Below are 21,666 nucleotides of genomic sequence, written 5' to 3'. Positions count from 1 at the left end.
AGATAAACATACAGTCTATTAACATAGTTCTACGTCAGAGTGTTTAGATAAACATACATTCTATTAACATAGTTCTACGTCAGAGTGTTTAGATAATCATACAGTCTATTAACATAGTTCTACGTCAGAGTGTTTAGATAATCATACAGTCTATTAACATAGTTCTACGTCAGAGTGTTTAGATAAACATACATTCTATTAACATAGTTCTACGTCAGTGTTTAGATAACCAGTCTATTAACATAGTTCTACGTCAGAGTGTTTAGATAGCCAGTCTATTAACATAGTTCTACGTCAGAGTGTTCAGAATTAAAGCATGGTAATCACAGCTAATCTCACATCCTCCTATACAGACACGTAAATACTGTATTCTGTATCTACTGCATCTTGCCTATGCCGCTCTGTCATGGCTCATCCATATATTTCTATGTATATATTCTTATTCCATTCCTTTACTTAGATTTGTGTGTATTAGGTAGTTGTTGGGGAATTGTTATATTACTTGTTAGATATTACTGCACTGTCGGAGCAAGAAGAACAAGCATTTCGCTACACTCACATTAACACCTGCTAACCATGTGACCAATAACACCTGCTGACCATGTGACCAATAACACCTGTTGACCATGTGACCAATAACACCTGTTGACCATGTGACCAATAACATCTGCTGACCATGTGACCAATAACACCTGCTAACCATGTGACCAATAACACCTGTTGACCATGTGACCAATAACACCTGCTAACCATGTGACCAATAACACCTGTTGACCATGTGACCAATAACACCTGCTGACCATGTGACCAATAACACCTGTTGACCATGTGACCAATAACACCTGTTGACCATGTGACCAATAACACCTGTTGACCATGTGACCAATAACACCTGTTGACCATGTGACCAATAACACCTGTTGACCATGTGACCAATAACACCTGTTGACCATGTGACCAATAACACCTGTTGACCATGTGACCAATAACACCTGTTGACCATGTGACCAATAACACCTGTTGACCATGTGACCAATAACACCTGTTGACCATGTGACCAATAACACCTGTTGACCATGTGACCAATAACACCTGTTGACCATGTGACCAATAACACCTGTTGACCATGTGACCAATAACACCTGTTGACCATGTGACCAATAACACCTGTTGACCATGTGACCAATAACACCTGTTGACCATGTGACCAATAACACCTGTTGACCATGTGACCAATAACACCTGCTGACCATGTGACCAATAACACCTGTTGACCATGTGATGACCATGTGACCAATAACACCTGTTGACCATGTGACCAATAACACCTGTTGACCATGTGACCAATAACACCTGTTGACCATGTGACCAATAACACCTGCTAACCATGTGACCAATAACACCTGTTGACCATGTGACCAATAACACCTGTTGACCATGTGACCAATAACATCTGTTGACCATGTGACCAATAACACCTGCTAACCATGTGACCAATAACACCTGTTGACCATGTGACCAATAACACCTGTTAACCATGTGACCAATAACACCTGCTGACCATGTGACCAATAACACCTGCTAACCATGTGACCAATAACACCTGCTGACCATGTGACCAATAACACCTGCTAACCATGTGACCAATAACACCTGTTGACCATGTGACCAATAACACCTGTTGACCATGTGACCAATAACACCTGCTAACCATGTGACCAATAACACCTGCTAACCATGTGACCAATAACATCAACTAACCATGTGTATGGACCAATAACATCTGCTAACCATGTGTATGGACCAATAACATCTGCTAACCATGTGAATGGACCAATAACATCTGCTAACCATGTGTATGGACCAATAACATCTGCTAACCATGTGTATGGACCAATAACATCTGCTAACCATGTGACCAATAACATCAACTAACCATGTGACCTATAACATCTGCTAACCATGTGACCAATAACATCTGCTAACCATGTGACCTATAACATCTGCTAACCATGTGACCAATAACATCTGCTAACCATGTGTATGTGACCAATAACATCTGTTGACCATGTGACCAATAACACCTGTTGACCATGTGACCAATAACACCTGTTGACCATGTGACCAATAACACCTGTTGACCATGTGACCAATAACACCTGCTAACCATGTGACCAATAACACCTGCTAACCATGTGACCAATAACATCAACTAACCATGTGTATGGACCAATAACATCTGCTAACCATGTGTATGGACCAATAACATCTGCTAACCATGTGAATGGACCAATAACATCTGCTAACCATGTGTATGGACCAATAACATCTGCTAACCATGTGTATGGACCAATAACATCTGCTAACCATGTGACCAATAACATCAACTAACCATGTGACCTATAACATCTGCTAACCATGTGACCAATAACATCTGCTAACCATGTGACCTATAACATCTGCTAACCATGTGACCAATAACATCTGCTAACCATGTGTATGTGACCAATAACATCTGTTGACCATGTGACCAATAACACCTGTTGACCATGTGACCAATAACACCTGTTGACCATGTGACCAATAACACCTGTTGACCATGTGACCAATAACACCTGTTGACCATGTGACCAATAACACCTGTTGACCATGTGACCAATAACACCTGTTGACCATGTGACCAATAACACCTGTTGACCATGTGACCAATAACACCTGTTGACCATGTGACCAATAACACCTGTTGACCATGTGACCAATAACACCTGTTGACCATGTGACCAATAACACCTGCTGACCATGTGACCAATAACACCTGTTAACCATGTGACCAATAACACCTGCTGACCATGTGACCAATAACACCTGCTAACCATGTGACCAATAACATCAACTAACCATGTGTATGGACCAATAACATCTGCTAACCATGTGTATGGACCAATAACATCTGCTAACCATGTGAATGGACCAATAACATCTGCTAACCATGTGAATGGACCAATAACATCTGCTAACCATGTGTATGGACCAATAACATCTGCTAACCATGTGTATGGACCAATAACATCTGCTAACCATGTGTATGGACCAATAACATCTGCTAACCATGTGACCAATAACATCAACTAACCATGTGACCTATAACATCTGCTAACCATGTGACCAATAACATCTGCTAACCATGTGACCTATAACATCTGCTAACCATGTGACCAATAACATCTGCTAACCATGTGTATGGACCAATAACATCTGAACATGATGTTGTGACAGCAGGGATGTTGATGGTCAGAACATGATGTTGTGACAGCAGGGATGTTGATGGACAGAACATGATGTTGTGACAGCAGGGATGTTGATGGACAGAACATGATGTTGTGTAAAGGACTGAAACAGATCCTCGGGGAGGGGGCAGCCTCGGTGTGCTCCAGATGGAAGGTTTTGTTATGACAGAGAGACAATTTAATTAATAAAAGACCTAAAGCTGAGAGAGAGAGAGAGAGAGAGAGAGAGAGAGAGAGAGAGAGAGAGAGAGAGAGAGAGAGGGAGAGGGAGAGGGAGAGGGAGAGAGAGAGAGAGAGAGAGAGAGAGAGAGAGAGAGAGAGAGAGAGAGAGAGAGAGGTGTCATCACTCTATCTTACCAGACTGACCGGGTGGGGGGATGCCCCCGGTGCCTCTGGGTAAACGGACGAAGATGGAGAGGACAGCAGCCTTGTTCCCAAAACACGGCTCCAGGGCGATGGGCTTGGGCACCGTCTGGACAGGAAAGAGAGACATCAGGTAAGACGTTAGAGATACAATTTGCATTGTATTTAATTCTCTGTGTCACATCAACAGTCCCGCTGAGCATGACAAGGAATTGGCTAAAGAGCAGAAACAGACTGGCAGTCCAGATAACCAGTTAACTGTTGAATGCTCCTGTACACTTTACTGTAACATTTCATCAGAGCTCTCCAGTCAGACAGACACAGTGGATTGTAGTGTGAAGACAGTTCACACTCTATCCTCCCACAACAGAGAACAATCTCTCTCTTCCTCCTTGACAGCCCTTCTCACCATCAATCTCTCTAGCAATCTCTCTAGCAATCTCTCTAGCAATCTCTCTAGCAATCTCTCTAGCAATCTCTCTAGCAATCTCTCTAGCAAACTCTCTAGCAAACTCTCTAGCAAACTCTCTAGCAAACTCTCTAGCAATCTCACCATCAATCTCACCATCAATCTCACCATCAATCTCACCAGCAAACTCTCTAGCAAACTCTCTAGCAAACTCTCTAGCAAACTCTAGCAATCTCACCATCAATCTCTCTCGCAATCTCTCTAGCAATCTCTCTAGCAATCTCTCTAGCAATCTCTCTAGCAAACTCTCTAGCAAACTCTCTAGCAAACTCTCTAGCAAACTCTCTAGCAAACTCTCTAGCAAACTCTCTAGCAAACTCTAGCAAACTCTCTCCTCTCTATTCTGCTCTTCTCTCTATCCTTCTCTCTCTTCTCTATTCCTCTCATTCGTCTATCTATCCCTCTCTCTTTTCTCTATCCCACGCACATGCACACACATACCTCTCTTTCCAAGAGAGAACAAACACACAGACTGTATCCCAATCAACAAGAGAGAACAAACACACAGACTGTATCCCAATCAACAAGGATGCTGTATTTTTCAGGCAGTATTTCTAGGCAGGACGTCACAATTGGCATGTCCCAATTCCAAGTTACTTTAAAAAAAGGGCAGCATCCCATGAATCCTTCGCCGAGCAGGCTATCTCAAAACATCTTGCGACGCACTGAAAAATCTGAATTAATGGTGGACGAAACTCCCCACTTGGGAGAACATTTTCTAGAAGAATAAAGAATAACTCTATTTATTCACCAAATTATGTAAAAATGTTCAACAAATTAATTTAATGAGAATTTTTTATACAAATGTTAACCTGTTAGGGCTAGGGGGCAGTATTGACACGGCTGGATAAAAAACATACCCGATTTAATCTGGTTACCACTCCTACCCAGTAACTAGAATATGCATATACTTATTACATATGGATAGAAAACACCCTAAAGTTTCGAAAACTGTTTGAATGGTGTCTGTGAGTATAACAGAACTCAAATGGCAGGTCAAAACCTGAGAGATTCCTTTACAGGAAGTGGCCTGTCTGACCATTTCTTGAACTTCTTTTCCATCTCTATCTTTTACTAAGGATCTCTGCTCTAACGTGACACTTCCTACGTTGTCCATAGGCGCTCAGAGCCCGGGAAAAACCTGAATGTCGTCATCCCAGCCCCAGGCTGAAACACATTATCGCCTTTCTCAAGTGGCCGATCAAGGGACTCTGGGCTTAGGCGCGTGACCTGACCGCCCCCGTCTTTGTGATTTTTTCCTCTGTTTGCCGAAAAGGAGATTCCCGGTCGGAATATTATCGCTTTTCTACGAGAAAAATGGCATAAAAATTTATTTTAAACAGCGGTTGACATGCTTCGAAGTACGGTAATGGAGTATTTAGATTTTTTTTGTCACGAATTGCGCCATGCGCGCGACCCTTCTTTACCATTTCGGATAGTGTCTGGAACGCACGAACAAAACGCCGCTATTCGGATATAACGATGGATTATTTTGGACCAAACCAACATTTGTTATTGAAGTAGCAGTCCTGGGAGTGCATTCTGACGAAGACAACAAAAGGTAATCAAACTTTTATAATAGTAAATATGATTATGGTGAGTGCTAAACTTGCCGGGTGTCTAAATAGCTAGCCCGTGATGCCTGGGCTATGTACTTAGAATATTGCAAAATGTGCTTTCACCGAAAAGCTATTTTAAAATCGGACATATCGAGTGCATAGAGGAGGTCTGTATCTATAATTCTTAAAATAATTGTTATGCTTTTTGTGAACGTTTATTGTGAGTAATTTAGTAAAATGTTAGCGAATTCCCCGGAAGTTTGCTAGTTCTGAACGTCACATGCTAATGTAAAAAGCTGGTTTTTGATATAAATATGAACTTGATTGAACAAAACATGCATGTATTGTATAACATAATGTCCTAGGGTTGTCATCTGATGAAGATCATCAAAGGTTAGTGTTGCATTTAGCTGTCTTCTGGGTTTTTGTGACATTATATGCTAGCTTGAAAAATGGGTGTCTGATTATTTCTGGTTTGGTACTCTGCTGACATAATCTAATGTTTTGCTTTCGTTGTAAAGCCTTTTTGAAATCGGACAGTGTGGTTAGATTAACGAGAGTCTTGTCTTTAAATAGCTGTAAAATAGTCATATGTTTGAGAAATTGAAGTAATAGGATTTTTAAGGTTTTGAAAATCGCGCCACAGGCTTCAAGTGGCTGTTATGTAGGTGGGACGAATTCGTCCCGCCTAGCTCATAGAGGTTAAATAACTGTTGTTTATCAGTCCGTTGCCACACATGGTACGCGCGATAGCTAGCACATGGTACGCGCGATAGCCAGCACATGGTACGCGCGATAGCCAGCACATGGTACGCGCGATAGCCAGCTAACATTAACGTTAGTAGGTGATCTCGTCCTGCTTATCAGTTGTTTACAGATGAACAACTAAACTAAACGCGCCTAATCGTAGTTTCAGCAAAGTGTAAATTGTGAAGACCTGGACAGTTTTTAAATCATGAATTAGTGAACTTGCTAGCCAGCTAAAGGCATGTAACAAATTGTTTTTTCCCCCCCATTTGTTTTTTCAGGGACTGAATTGGGGCACCTGATTGTCTTTCACAAGATTGAATTGGCTTGGCAGGAGAAAACAGTCCGACTAGTTTGTAGGTTAGACATTTTAACAACATCTGATGAAAAATGTAGAAAATGCACTAGACTTGCTAGCCAGCCAAGTGATTTGTATTCTGTTGATGAGTCTGTTTAGCAAGCCTGCTTAGTGTAGTAGTAGCAGCTACCTAACGTTAGCTAACTTTAGCTTGTCACTTTCCCTTCGTCATTGTGTTTGGTGTTACAGTACTTGTTCAAACTAGATGATAGGTTATTCTACTTTTACTGTAAACAACTGAACCAGCCTAAAATATGCAAAACTGGTAACAAAACGCATTAATAAAGGTAGTTGTGGCTTCAGCAATCTGAACCAGCTCTGAAATTTGAGCAGTGAGGTACATTTTTCCTCCTTGTCACTGCTTGAAGGACGTGTCATCCTGACACCCTCCAGATGTAAATGCAACAATTTCAACATTTTGTTACAGTTACAGTTCATATAAGGAAATCAGTCAATTGAAATAAATGGATTAGGCCCTAATCTATGCATGTGTAGATCAGCTAGAAAGATGTGTCGGCATCGAGTCTCTGTCTCTGACCCCCTCCTGCTCTACAGCTCAATCGCTGGTTGTTAAACTGTTTTTTTGCCCCTCCCAAAAAGATAGAATGTGTAGATAATTGGCCCTCTTTCTGGGGCTCACCCACAAACAGGACCAAGCCTGGACTGTTGAGGAGTGACGGACTCCATCCTAGCTGGAGGGGTGCTCTCATCTTATCTACGAACATAGACAGGGCTCTAACTCCTCTAGCTCCACAATGAGATAGGGTGCAGGCCAGGCAGCAGGCTGTTAACTACCCTGCCAGCTTAGTGGAGTCTGCCACTAGCACAGTCAGTGTAGTCAGCTCAGCTATCCCCATTGAGACCGTGTCTGTGCCTCGATCTAGGTTGGACAAAACTAAACATGGCGGTGTTCGTCTTAGCAATCTCACTGGAATAAAGACCTCCTCCATTCCTGTCATTATTGAAAGAGATCGTGATACCTCACATCTCAAAATAGGGCTACTTAATGTTAGATCCCTCACTTCCAAGGCAGTTATAGTCAATGAACTAATCACTGATCATAATCTTGATGTGATTGGCCTGACTGAAACATGGCTTAAGCCTGATGAATTTACTGTGTTAAATGAGGCCTCTCCTCCTGGTTACACTAGTGACCATATCCCCTGCACATCCTGCAAAGGCGGAGGTGTTGCTAACATTTATGACAGCAAATTTCAATTTGCGACCAAAAAAATACTGTGTTTTCTTCATTTGAGCTTCTAGCCATGAAATCTTTGCAGCCTACTAAATCACTTTTTATAGCTACTGTTTACAGGCCTCCTGGGCCATATGCAGTGTTCCTCACTGAGTTCCCTGAATTTCTATCAGACCTTGTAATCATGGCAGATAATATTCAAATTTTTGGTGATTTTAATATTCACATGGAAAAGTCCACAGACCCACTCCAAAAGGCTTTCGGAGCCATCATCGACTCAGTGGGTTTTGTCCAACATGTCTCTGGACCTACTCACTGCCACAGTCATACTCTGGACCTAGTTTTGTCCCATGGAATAAATGTTGTGGATCTTAATGTTTTTCCTCATAATCCTGGACTATCGGATCACCATTTTATTACGTTTACAATCGCAACAAATAATCTGCTCAGACCCCAACCAAGGATCATCAAAAGCCGTGCTATATATTCTCAGACAACCCAAAGATTCCTTGATGCCCTTCCAGACTCCCTCCACCAACGCAAGGACGTACAAAAATCGGCTAACCACCTAACTGAGGAACTTAATTTAACCTTGAGTAATACCCTAGATGGAGTAGCAACCCTAAAAACAAAAAACATTGGTCACAAGAAATTCGCTCCCTGGTATACTGAAAATACCCGAGCTCTGAAGCAAGCTTCTAGAAAATTGGAACGGAAATGGCGCCACACCAAACTGGAAGTCTTCCGACTAGCTTGGAAAGACAGTACCGTGCAGTATCGAAGAGCCCTCACTGCTGCTCGATCATCCTATTTTTCCAACCTAATTGAGGAGAATAATCTATTTTTTATACTTTTGCCAAGCAAACTAAAAAGCAGCATTCATCACTTCAGCAGTGATAGATTCATGAACTTCTTTGATGAAAAGATCATGATCAATTGAAAGCAAATTACAGACTCCTCTTTGAATCTGCTCAGTTGTCCTGAGTCTGCACAACACTGCCAGGACCTAGGATCAAGGGAGACACTCAAGTTTTTTTAATCCTGTATCTCTTGAGACATTCATGAAAATAGTCATGGCCTCTAAACAGTCAAGCTGCATACTGGACCATATTCCAACTAAACTACTGAAAGAGCTGCTTCCTGTGCTTGGCCCTCCTATGTTGAACATAATAAACGGATGTGTACCAAGCTCACTAAAAGTGGCAGTAATTAAGCTTCTCTTGAAAAAGCCAAACCTTGACCTTGTAAAACCTTGTAAAAAAACTAAATCGGCCTATATCAAAATCTCCCATTCCTCTCAAACATTTTTGAAAAAGCTGTTACCCATCAACACACTGCCTTCCTGAAGACAAACAATGTATACGAAACGCTTCAGTCTGGTTTTAGACTCCATCATAGCACTGAGACTGCACTTGTGAAGGTGGTAAATGACCTTTTAATGGCGTCAGACCGAGGCTCTGCATCTGTCCTCGTGCTCCTAGACCTTAGTGCTGCTTTTGATACCATCGATCACCACATTCTTTTGGAGAGATTGGAAACCCAAATTGGTCTACATGGACAAGTTCTTCCCTGGTTTAGATCTTATCTGTCGGAAAGATATCAGTTTGTCTCTGTGAATGGTTTGTCCTCTGACAAATTCATTGTAAATTTCGGTGTTCCTCAAGGTTCCGTTTTAGGACCACTATTGTTTTCACTATATATTTTACCTCTTGGGGATGTCATTCGGAAACATAATGTTAACTTTCACTGCTATGCGGATGACACACAGCTGTACATTTCGATGAAACATGGTGAATCCCCAAAATTGCCCTCCCTGGAAGCCTGTGTCTCAGACATAAAGAAGTGGATGGCGGCAAATGTTATACATTTAAACTCGGACAAAACAGAGATGCTAGTTCTAGGTCGCAGGAAACAAAGATATCTTCTGTTGAATCTGACAATGAAGAACCTCGGCGTTACTCTGGACCCTGATCTCTCTTTTGACAAACATTTCAAGGACAGCCATTTTCCATATTCATAACATTGTAAAAATCAGAAACTTTCTGTCCATAAATGATGCAGAAAAGTTACTCCATGCTTTTGTCACTTCTAGATTAGACTACTGCAAGGCTCTACTTTCCGGCTACCCGGATAAAGCACTAAATAAACTTCAGTTAGTGCTAAACACGGCTGCTAGAATCTTGACTAGAACCAAAACATTTGATTATATAACTCCAGTGCTAGCCTCCCTACACTGGCTTCCTGTTAAGGCTAGGGCTGATTTCAAGGTTTTACTGCTAACCTACAAAGTATTACATGGGCTTGCTCCGACCTATCTCTCCTACACGTACGCTATGGTCACAAGACGCAGGCCTCCTTATTGTCCCTACAATTTCTAAGCAAACAGTTGGAGGAAGGGCTTTCTCCTATAGAGCTCCATTTTTATGGAATGATCTGCCTACCCATGTGAGAGATGCAGACTCTGGCTCGACCTTTAAGTCTTTATTGAAGACTCATTTCTTCAGTAGGTCCTATGATTGAGTGTAGTCTGGCCCAGGGGTGTGAAGGTGAACGGAAAGGCTCTGGAGCAACGAACCGCCCTTGCTGTCTCTGCCTGGCCGGTTCCCCTCTCTCCACTGGGATTCTCTGCCTCTAACCCTTTTACAGGGGCTGAGTCACTGGCTCACTGGTGCTCTTCCATGCCGTCCCTAGGAGGGGCGTGTCACTTGAGTGGATTGAGTCACTGACGTGATCTTCCTGTCTGGTTTGGTGCCCTCCCTCAGGTTTGTGCCGTGGGGGAGATCTTCGTGGGCTATACTCGGCCTTGTCTCAGGATGGTAAGTTGGTGGTTGGAGACATCCCTCTAGTGGTGTGGGGGCTGTGCTTTGGCAAAGTGGGTGGGGTTATATCCTGCCTGTTTGGCCCTGTCCGGGGGTATCATCGGATGGGGCCACAGTGTCTCCCGACCCCTCCTGTCTCAGCCTCCAGTATTTATGCTGCAATAGTTTATGTGTCAGGGGGGCTAGGGTCAGTCTTATGTCTGGAGTATTTCTCCTGTCTTATTCGGTGTCCTGTGTGAATTTAATTATGCTCCCTCTAATTCTCTCTCTCTCTCCCTCTCCTCCCGGAAGACCTGAGCCCTAGGACCATGCCTCAGGACTACCTGGCCTGATGACTCCTTGCTGTCCCCAGTCCACCTGGTCGTGCTGCTGCTCCAGTTTCAACTGTTCTATCCCACGGCTATGAAACCCTGACCTGCTCACCAGACGTGCTACCTTGTCCCGGACCTGCTGTTTTCGACTCACTCGCTACACCGCACCTGCTGTCTCGAACTCTGAATGCTCGGCTATGAAAAGCCAACTGACATTTACTCCTGAGGTGCTGACCTGTTGCACCCTCTACAACCACCGTGATTATTATTATCATCTGACCTTGCTGGTCATTTATGAACATTTGAACATTTTGGCCATGTTCTGTTATAATCTCCACCCGGCACAGCCAGAAGAGGACTGGCCACCCCTCATAGCCTGGTTCCTCTCTAGGTTTCTTCCTAGGTTCTGGCCTTTCTAGGGAGTTTTTCTTAGCCACCGTGCTTCTACCCCTGCATTGCTTACTGTTGGGGGGGTTTTAGGCTGGGTTTCTGTACAGCACTTTGTGACATCAGCTGATGTAGAAAGGTCTTTATAAATACATTTGATTGATAGGAATCCTGGTGAGGCCCCATAGTGCAGTCATAGGAACCCTGGTGAGGCCCCATAGTGCAGTCATAGGAATCCTGGTGAGGCCCCATAGTGCAGTCATAGGAACCCTGGTGAGGCCCCATAGTGCAGTCATAGGAACCCTGGTGAGGCCCCATAGTGCAGTCATAGGAATCCTGGTGAGGGCCCCATAGTGCAGTCATAGGAACCCTGGTGAGGCCCCATAGTGCAGTCATAGGAACCCTGGTGAGGCCCCATAGTGCAGTCATAGGAACCCTGGTGAGGCCCCATAGTGCAGTCATAGGAACCCTGGTGAGGCCCCATAGTGCAGTCATAGGAACCCTGGTGAGGCCCCATAGTGCAGTCATAGGAACCCTGGTGAGGCCCCATAGTGCCTTACTTCTGCAAGGCCCAACTACTTATAATACAGATAAAAATCTGTTATATGTTGTTAAGAAACTGCTTGCTAAGGTTACGGTTAGGTTTAGGTTTAACATAAGGGTTACGGTTAGGTTTAGGTTTAACATAAGGGTTAGGGTTAGGTTTAACATAAGGGTTAGGTTTAACATAAGGGTTAGGTTTAACATAAGGGTTAGGGTCAGGTTTAACATAAGGGTTAGGGTTAGGTTTAACATAAGGGTTAGGGTCAGGTTTAACATAAGGGTTAGGTTTAGGTTTAACATAAGGGTTAGGGTTAGGTTTAACATAAGGGTTAGGTTTAACATAAGGGTTAGGGTCAGGTTTAACATAAGGGTTAGGGTTAGGTTTAACATAAGGGTTAGGGTCAGGTTTAACATAAGGGTTAGGTTTAACATAAGGGTTAGGGTCAGGTTTAACATAAGGGTTAGGGTTAGGTTTAACATAAGGGTTAGGGTTAGGTTTAACATAAGGGTTAGGGTTAGGTTTAACATAAGGGTTAGGGTCAGGTTTAACATAAGGGTTAGGTTTAACATAAGGGTTAGGGTCAGGTTTAACATAAGGGTCAGGTTTAACATAAGGGTCAGGATAAGGGTAGTGGATAGTTAGTTGAAATGTTGCCAGTTATTGAACATCTACCTCTATCAAAATAAAGTGTTACTGATAGGAATACTGAAACCTTTTCACCAAGAACATACTGGAAGAGAGGAGAACTGAGGACGACGAAGATAACTGAGGATGATGAAGAGGAGAACAGATGATGATGAAAACATTCCCCCATTGCTGACATCACAGATCTGAGGACAAGTGGCTTTGGGGGAAGGGGATTGGCTGACGGGACAGCGATGTCACAGTCTGAGGTCACACTCACCTTGACGTTTCCACCAATTAGGTCCGGCGGCTCCTCGTCCGTTTCCAAGGCAACATTGATGGTGGCGAACGGCCGGCTGGCCATCTGCTGCATCTCACGGAGGAGTTGCTGAGATGAAGAAGAGGATGAGGAGGGTCAGTGATGAAGAACGAGGACAGCCCATTTTGGCACACTCAAAAAAATACTAAATAGGGTATACAGCACACTACATAGGGTATATAGCGCACTAAATAGGGTATACAGCACACTACATAGGGTATACAGCGCACTACATAGGGTATACAGTACACTACATAGGGTATATAGCGCAGTAAATAGGGTATACAGTACACTACAGAGGTTATATAGCGCACTAAATAGGGTATACAGTACACTACATAGGGTATATAGTGCACTAAATAGGGTATACAGTACACTACAGAGGTTATATAGCGCACTAAATAGGGTATACAGTACACTACATAGGGTATACAGTACACTACATAGGGTATATAGCGCAGTAAATAGGGTATACAGTACACTACAGAGGTTATATAGCGCACTAAATAGGGTATACAGTACACTACATAGGGTATACAGTACACTACAGAGGGTATATAGTGCACTAAATAGGGTATACAGTACACTACATAGGGTATACAGCACACTACATAGGCTATATAGCGCACTAAATAGGGTATACAGCACAATACATAGGGTATACAGTACACTACAGAGGGTATATAGTACACTACAGAGGGTATATAGCACACTAAATAGGGTATACAGTACACTACATAGGGTATACAGCACACTACATAGGCTATATAGCGCACTAAATAGGGTATACAGCACAATACATAGGGTATACAGCACACTACATAGGCTATATAGCGCACTAAATAGGGTATACAGTACACTACATAGGGTATACAGTACACTACAGAGGGTATATAGTGCACTACATAGGGTATACAGCACACTAAATAGGGTATACAGTACACTACATAGGGTATATAGCGCACTAAATAGGGTATACAGTGCACTACAGAGGGTATATAGTGCACTACATAGGGTATACAGTACACTAAATAGGGTATACAGTACACTACATAGGTTATATAGCGCACTAAATAGGGTATACAGCGCACTACATAGGGTATATAGTGCACTACATAGGGTATATAGCGCACTACATATGGTATATAGTGACACTTCATAGGGTATATAGCACACTACATAGGGTATAAAATGCACAACATAGGATATACAGCTCACTACATAGGGTACATAGTGCCCCTACATAGGGTACGTAGTGCACTGCATAGGGCATATAGCGCACTACATAGGGTATATAGCGCACTACATATGGTATATAGCGCACTACATAGGATATATAGTGCACTACATAGGATATACAGTTCACTACATAGGGTATATAGTGCCACTACATAGGGTATATAGTGCCACCACATAGGGTATATAGCGCACTACATAGGGTATATAGTGCACTACATATGGTATATAGTGACACTTCATATGGTATATAGTGACACTTCATAGGGTATATAGCACACTACATAGGGTATAAAATGCACTACATAGGGTACGTAGCGCACTACATAGGGTACGTAGCGCACTACATAGGGTACGTAGCGCACTACATAGGGTATATAGTGCCACTACATAGGGTATATAGCGCACGTAGCGCACTACATAGGGAAAAGGGTGTCACTTGGGACTCATCACAGTAAGGCTTTAAATAACCTACACCACCCCACCCTAACCTACACCACCCTAACCTACACCACCCCACCATACCCCACCCTAACCTACACCACCCTAACCTACACCACCCCACCCTAACCCACACCACCCTAACCTACACCACCCCACCATACCCCACCCTAACCTACAGCACCCCACCCTAACCTACACCACCCCACCCTAACCTACACCACCCCACCATACCAGACCCCACCCTAACCTACACCACCCTCCCTAACCTACACCACCCTAACCTACACCACCCCATCATACCAGACCCCACCCTAACCTACACCACCCCACCCTAACCTACACCACCCTAACCTACACCACCCCATCATACCAGACCCCACCCTAACCTACACCACCCCATCCTAACCTACACCACCCTAACCCACACCACCCTAACCTACATCACCCCATCATACCAGACCCCACCCTAACCTACACCACCCCACCCCATCCTAACCTACATCACCCCACCCTAACCTACACCACCCTAACCCACACCACCCTAACCTACACCACCCCATCATACCAGACCCCACCCTAACCTACACCACCCTAACCTACACCATCCCACCTAAACCTATACCACCCCACCCCACCCTAACCTACACCACCCTAACCTACACCACCCTAACCTACACCACCCCACCATACCAGACCCCACCCTAACCTACCCCACCCTAACCTACACCACCCCACCCTAACCTACACCACCCACCCTAACCTACACCACCCCACCCTAACCTACACCACCCCACCCTAACCTACACCACCCCACCATACCAGACCCCACCCTAACCTACACCACCCCACCCTAACCTACACCACCCCACCCTAACCTACACCACCCTAACCTACACCACCCCACCATACCAGACCCCACCCTAACCTACCCTACCCCACCCTAACCTACACCACACCACCCCACCATACCAGACCCCACCCTAACCTACACCACCCCACCCTAACCTACCCCACCCTACACCACCCCACCCTAACCCACCCTAACCTACACCACCCCACCCTACACCACCCCACCCTAACCTACACCACCCCACCCTAACCTACACCACCCCACCCTAACCTACACCACCCCACCATACCATACCCCACCCTAACCTACCCCACCCTAACACCACCCCACCCTAACCTACCCCACCCTACACCACCCCACCCTAACACCACCCCACCGTAACACCACCCCACCCTACACCACCCCACCCTAACCTACACCACCCTAACCCACACCACCCCATCATACCAGACCCCACCCTAACCTACACCACCCTAACCTACACCATCCCACCTAAACCTATACCACCCCACCCCACCCTAACCTACACCACCCTAACCTACACCACCCTAACCTACACCACCCCACCATACCAGACCCCACCCTAACCTACCCCACCCTAACCTACACCACCCCACCCTAACCTACACCACCCCACCCTAACCTACACCACCCCACCATACCATACCAGACCCCACCCTAACCTACACCACCCCACCCTAACCTACACCACCCTAACCTACACCACCCCACCCTAACCTACACCACCCTAACCTACACCACCCCACCATACCAGACCCCACCCTAACCTACCCTACCCCACCCCACCCTAACCTACACCACACCACCCCACCATACCAGACCCCACCCTAACCTACACCACCCCACCCTAACCTACCCCACCCTACACCACCCCACCCTAACCTACCCCACCCTAACCTACACCACCCCACCCTACACCACCCCACCCTAACCTACACCACCCCACCCTAACCTACACCACCCCACCCTAACCTACACCACCCCACCATACCATACCCCACCCTAACCTACCCCACCCTAACACCACCCCACCCTAACCTACCCCACCCCACCCTACACCACCCCACCCTAACACCACCCCACCGTAACACCACCCCACCCTACACCACCCCACCCTAACCTACACCACCCTAACTCTGGCAAGTTTTTAAGCAACTGAGGAATCATTGTTGTAAAACAAATCAGAAAGGGTGAATCTGATTATTATGTAACCTCTCTTTTCGGATTATAATGAGAACCCAGCTAAATATCAGAAAACTGTCAAATCCCTGAAGGTTTCTACTTCCTCTTCTCTGCCACAACAAATTAATTCAGACATTGGCCTCATAACGGAAAGCAAATGCCATCATTGATTCATGTAATCACCATTTTATCTCTTTGTAATAACTTCTAAGCCTATTCACTATGATACAGGACTGGATGCTGATAGGGGCAAACTGGCTGAATGATCAGAGAAATGAATAGTCAAAGCTTTTCTTTTAGGCTACGTACAGAAAAACAAGTCCTGGATGCTTTGTTAGCAATAGACAACAAGAAATCCACAGGGGCCGACCAATTGGATCCCGGTCTGCTTAAAGTGTGCAGCGCCCATCATTGTTGGCTCAATAACCCACATTTATATATTAAACATTGTTATGAGGAAATATTCCATAAGTATGTAAATCGTCTCTTGCGCCGTCTCTCCATAAGGGTGGATAGTCGTGCCGTTAATCACTATCACCCCATTTCAAGGCTTCCTGGTCTAGCTAAGACTCTAGAAATCCTTGGTAAATGTACAACTTTGTTCTTTTTAAATCTGAGAAATGTATTTTGAATGTAAACCAATCAGGGTTTAGGCCTGGACATCCAATCAGGGTTTAGTCCTGGACAGCCAATCAGGGTTTAGTCCTGGACATCCAATCAAGGTTTAGTCCTGGGCAGAGCACTATGACAGCTACCACTTTAGTTGGTGATGATCTCGTCAATATGCTCTAAAAAATGAAATGTTCTGCTTTGTTTGTGGACCTGTCCAAAGTTTTTGATACTGTTGGCTATTTTATTGACGAAGTCGTCCTCGATAGGCCTGAGCTCTGACGGAACTCTGGCCAGCGTGATTGATTGGGATTAAGTCTGAATTTCTTGAAGGAAATAAAGGTGTGGATTTTGGGACGTGATCTCTTCATTATTTACAGTGCATTCGAAAAGTATTCAGAGCCCTTGACTTTTTCCATATTTTGTAACGTTACAGCCTTATTCTGAAATTGATTAAATTGTTTTTTTCACTCATCAATCTACACACAATACCCCATAACGACAAAGCAAAAACAGTTTTTTCTGAAATGTTTGCAAAAGCCACTCCTGCGTTTTCTTGGCTGTGTGCTTAGGGTCGTTGTCCTGTTGGAAGGTGAACCTTCATCCCAGTCTGAGGTCCTGAGTGCTCTAGAGCAGGTTTTCATCAAGGATCTCTCTGTACGTTGCTCCGATTATCTTTCCCTTGATCCTGACTAGTCTCCCAGTCCCTGTCGCTGAAAAACATCCCCATAGCATTTTGCCGCCACCACCATGCTTCACCGTAGGGATGGTGCCAGGTTTCCTCCAGACGTGACGCCTGGAACTCAGGACACCACTACATACTAGAGCTGGGACACCACTAGAGCTGGGACACCACTAGAGCTGGGACACCACTACACACTAGAGCTGGGACACCACTAGAGCTGGGACACCACTAGAGCTGGGACACCACTACACACTAGAGCTGGGACACCACTAGAGCTGGGACACCACTAGAGCTGGGACACCACTAGAGCTGGGACACCACTACACACTAGAGCTGGGACACCACTAGAGCTGGGACATCACTACACACTAGAGCTGGGACACCACTACACACTAGAGCTGGGACACCACTACACACTAGAGCTGGGACACCACTACACACTAGAGCTGGGACACCACTACACACTAGAGCTGGGACACCACTAGAGCTGGGACACCACTAGAGCTGGAGCTAGTGAAATGTGAAGTTTTAAATGAAACACGTTTGCTAATCAAATGAAATGTTATTGGTCACATACACATGGTTAGCAGACGTCTGCTAATATGTTTGACAATGGGACAACTGATGGCTGTCAGACTAGTAGTTTAAAGGACTTATTTTATTAAACGGTGGCACAAATGAATGTTCTAAACATATAGTTCTGTTTACTGTTATTAATTATTATTATATTTACAATCAATTATTAATTCAGACAATTGATCACCATATATCCCCCAGTTCTCTCACACACACACACACACTTCAGAGAGGAAGTCACACACAGATCATTATCGGATTCAGTAAATTCATGGCCATATGGATTTCTTTACATATCGCCCTTCTCTACGCGCGTTGAATATTGACATTCAAAAGAGGTTAATGTATCTTTAACATGGAAACCAGACTTCCTGAGGTAATTTGCCACAGCAGTGAAAGCGCAACAGAACAGACCGCTCAGGTACAAGGTGTTATCCAAGTGTTGGTCAGATGTTGGAAACAATAACCGTGGTAACCACTCACCTCTCGTCGCCGTGACGCCCAGCAGCTCTGTTTGATCTTCCAGACGACTGCCGCCACCAGGAGGAGGGAAAGGAAGCAGCTGGGAGGAAACAGGAAGAGGAGGAGTTAGAGACAGGAAGAGGAGGCGTTAGAGACAGGAAGAGGAGGCGTTAGAGACAGGAAGAGGAGGCGTTAGAGACAGGAAGAAGATGGAAGGAGACAGGAAGAGAAGGGGTTAGAGACAGGAAGCAGCTGGGAGAAGACAGGAAGAGGAGGAGTTACGAGATAGGCCTCTTTACTGGTCTTTCATTCCTCTCCTTCTCCCTCTGGGAATCCCTAAGACAGGGGTCAGCCCCAGGTGATTTTATTTGAACCCCCAAAGGTTACAAAAAAATAAGAAATGGTTGGGGGGGGGGGGAATTTTTGTAAAAAAGAAAATCGAGAATTAATCTAAAAATGAGTTTTATTTAGGAAATCTGTCCATCAAGTAGTCACACAAATAAAAAATGAACATACAGTGCCATCAGAAAGTATTCATTCCCTTGACTTATTCCACATGTTGTTGTGTTACAGCCTGAATTCAACATTGAGTAAACAGATTGTTTTCTCTCACCCATCTAGACACAATACCCCATAACGACGAAGTGAAAACATATTATTAGAGAGTTTAGCAAATATATTGAAAATGAAATACAGAAATATCTCATTTACATAAGTATTCACACCCGAGTGAAAACTTTGTTGAAACAACTTCGGCGGCTGTGAGCCTTTTTGAAATGTTTTATCTTGAACCTTTATTTAACCAGGCAGTTAAGAACAAATTCTTATTCACAATGACGGCCTACACCGGCCAAACCCGGATGACACTAGGCCGATTGTACGCCGCCCTTGGGACTCCCAATCATGGCCGGTTGTGATACAGCCTGGATTCGAACCAGGGTGTCTGTAGTGACACCTCAAGCACTGAGATGGAGTGCCTTAGACCGATGTGCCAGTTCTCAAAGAGCTGTGAGTGTTTCTGGGTCAGTCTCTAAGAGCTGTGAGTCTTTCTGGGTAAGTCTCTAAGAGCTGTGAGTCTTTCTTGGTAAGTCTCTAAGAGCTGTGAGTCTTTCTGGGTAAGTCTCTAAGAGCTGTGAGTCTTTCTGGGTCAGTCTCTAAGAGTTGTGAGTCTTTCTGGGTCAGTCTCTAAGAGCTGTGAGTCTTTCTGGGTCAGTCTCTAAGAGCTGTGAGTGTTTCTGGGTCAGTCTCTAAGAGCTGTGAGTGTTTCTGGGTAAGTCTCTAAGAGCTGTGAGTGTTTCTGGGTAAGTCTCTAAGAGTTGTGAGTGTTTCTGGGTAATAGTCTCTAAGAGCTGTGAGTGTTTCTGGGTGATAGTCTCTAAGAGCTGTGAGTGTTTCTGGGTAATAGTCTCTAAGAGTTGTGAGTGTTTCTGGGTAATAGTCTCTAAGAGCTGTGAGTGTTTCTGGGTAAGTCTCTAAGAGCTGTGAGTGTTTCTGGGTAAGTCTCTAAGAGCTGTGAGTGTTTCTGGGTAAGTCTCTAAGAGTTGTGAGTGTTTCTGGGTAATAGTCTCTAAGAGCTGTGAGTGTTTCTGGGTGATAGTCTCTAAGAGCTGTGAGTGTTTCTGGGTAATAGTCTCTAAGAGTTGTGAGTGTTTCTGGGTAATAGTCTCTAAGAGCTGTGAGTGTTTCTGGGTGATAGTCTCTAAGAGCTGTGAGTGTTTCTGAGTGAGTCTCTAAGAGACTCACCATCCCCCTACCTACCTCCCCCCACCTAGGCTGTGGTGAGAGGGGTCGTAAAATTCCAAAGGAGAATGTCCGGCCTCATGGCCCAGTTTTGAGACAGAGAGGGGTTTCATAGAGAGACAAAGAAATTCTTCCAACTCACAGAATTGGGGAACCAAACGACATTTATGTTCTGGAGAAGGTATAAAAGATCGGTGAAGAATCCAGCTACGAACTGGTCCACTTGGTACAATTTTGTGATACTCATTAGAGACAATATTGCCATATTACCATACTAAGGTTTATATAATAGCCTCAGCTATGGGACTTGCATCTAAATTGTTGTATACAATGATTTAATAAGATTAAAGCTATTTTGAATATGTTGAGAGGCTATGTACTGATGTTAATGTGATAGAATTGTATTTCTGTTCAAAGCTTAACTCAGTCATCGGCACACCCCCAGGGACACAGACAGGACAAGGCGACGTGACAGTTTTTCTACGTTCAGTATATAAGCCCACCCAGGGTTACTTTCTGCAGACCAGCTTACCTCAGAAGAGAGAGCCAAGGTTTGACCATGCCTTCCTCTACTGAAGTTTAACCATACCACGTGGTTAAACTTTTAGACTATCGATACCGACAGAATAATAACAAGTCTTTGATATTAATTCATAGTTTGCAGCTAGAAATTTGATATCATCGAAAACGAAGACCGACGAAACATCCATTCTATTACGACATTACTGAATGTCGCTTTGAAAGATCCATTCTAACCGAGAGAGAGACAACAGGACAAAAACTCTCCAACAAGGATCCCGACGACACACTGAGCGTAAATATATATTGATTGCAATTGTTCCCGAATGAGTGAGCATTCATGTGCAAAGGATTAGCATC

The 21,666-nt window shown here is 44.3% G+C and overlaps 1 protein-coding gene across 4 annotated transcripts in view; it reads right to left on the bottom strand.

The window, feature by feature from the left end:
- LOC106610160 (attractin) overlaps positions 1–21,666 on the bottom strand; it is a 200,869-nt gene that overhangs the window by 10,387 nt on the left and 168,816 nt on the right. For all 4 annotated transcript variants that reach the window (XM_045704524.2, XM_045704555.2, XM_045704577.2 and 1 more), the window contains exons 26-28: positions 19,069–19,147; positions 12,944–13,051; positions 3,645–3,759 (exon numbers count right to left, since the gene is read on the bottom strand). In XM_045704524.2, coding sequence (XP_045560480.1) covers positions 3,645–3,759; positions 12,944–13,051; positions 19,069–19,147 — 302 coding nt within the window. The remainder of the gene's footprint in view (positions 1–3,644; positions 3,760–12,943; positions 13,052–19,068; positions 19,148–21,666) is intronic.

This window comes from Salmo salar, chromosome 01 (assembly GCF_965601325.2).
Source record: "Salmo salar chromosome 01, fSalSal1, whole genome shotgun sequence".
In the NCBI taxonomy this organism is placed as follows: Eukaryota; Metazoa; Chordata; class Actinopteri; order Salmoniformes; family Salmonidae; genus Salmo; species Salmo salar.
Note: the sequence above shows the minus strand (reverse complement) of the source record. Positions and strands in the feature narration are given on the sequence as shown.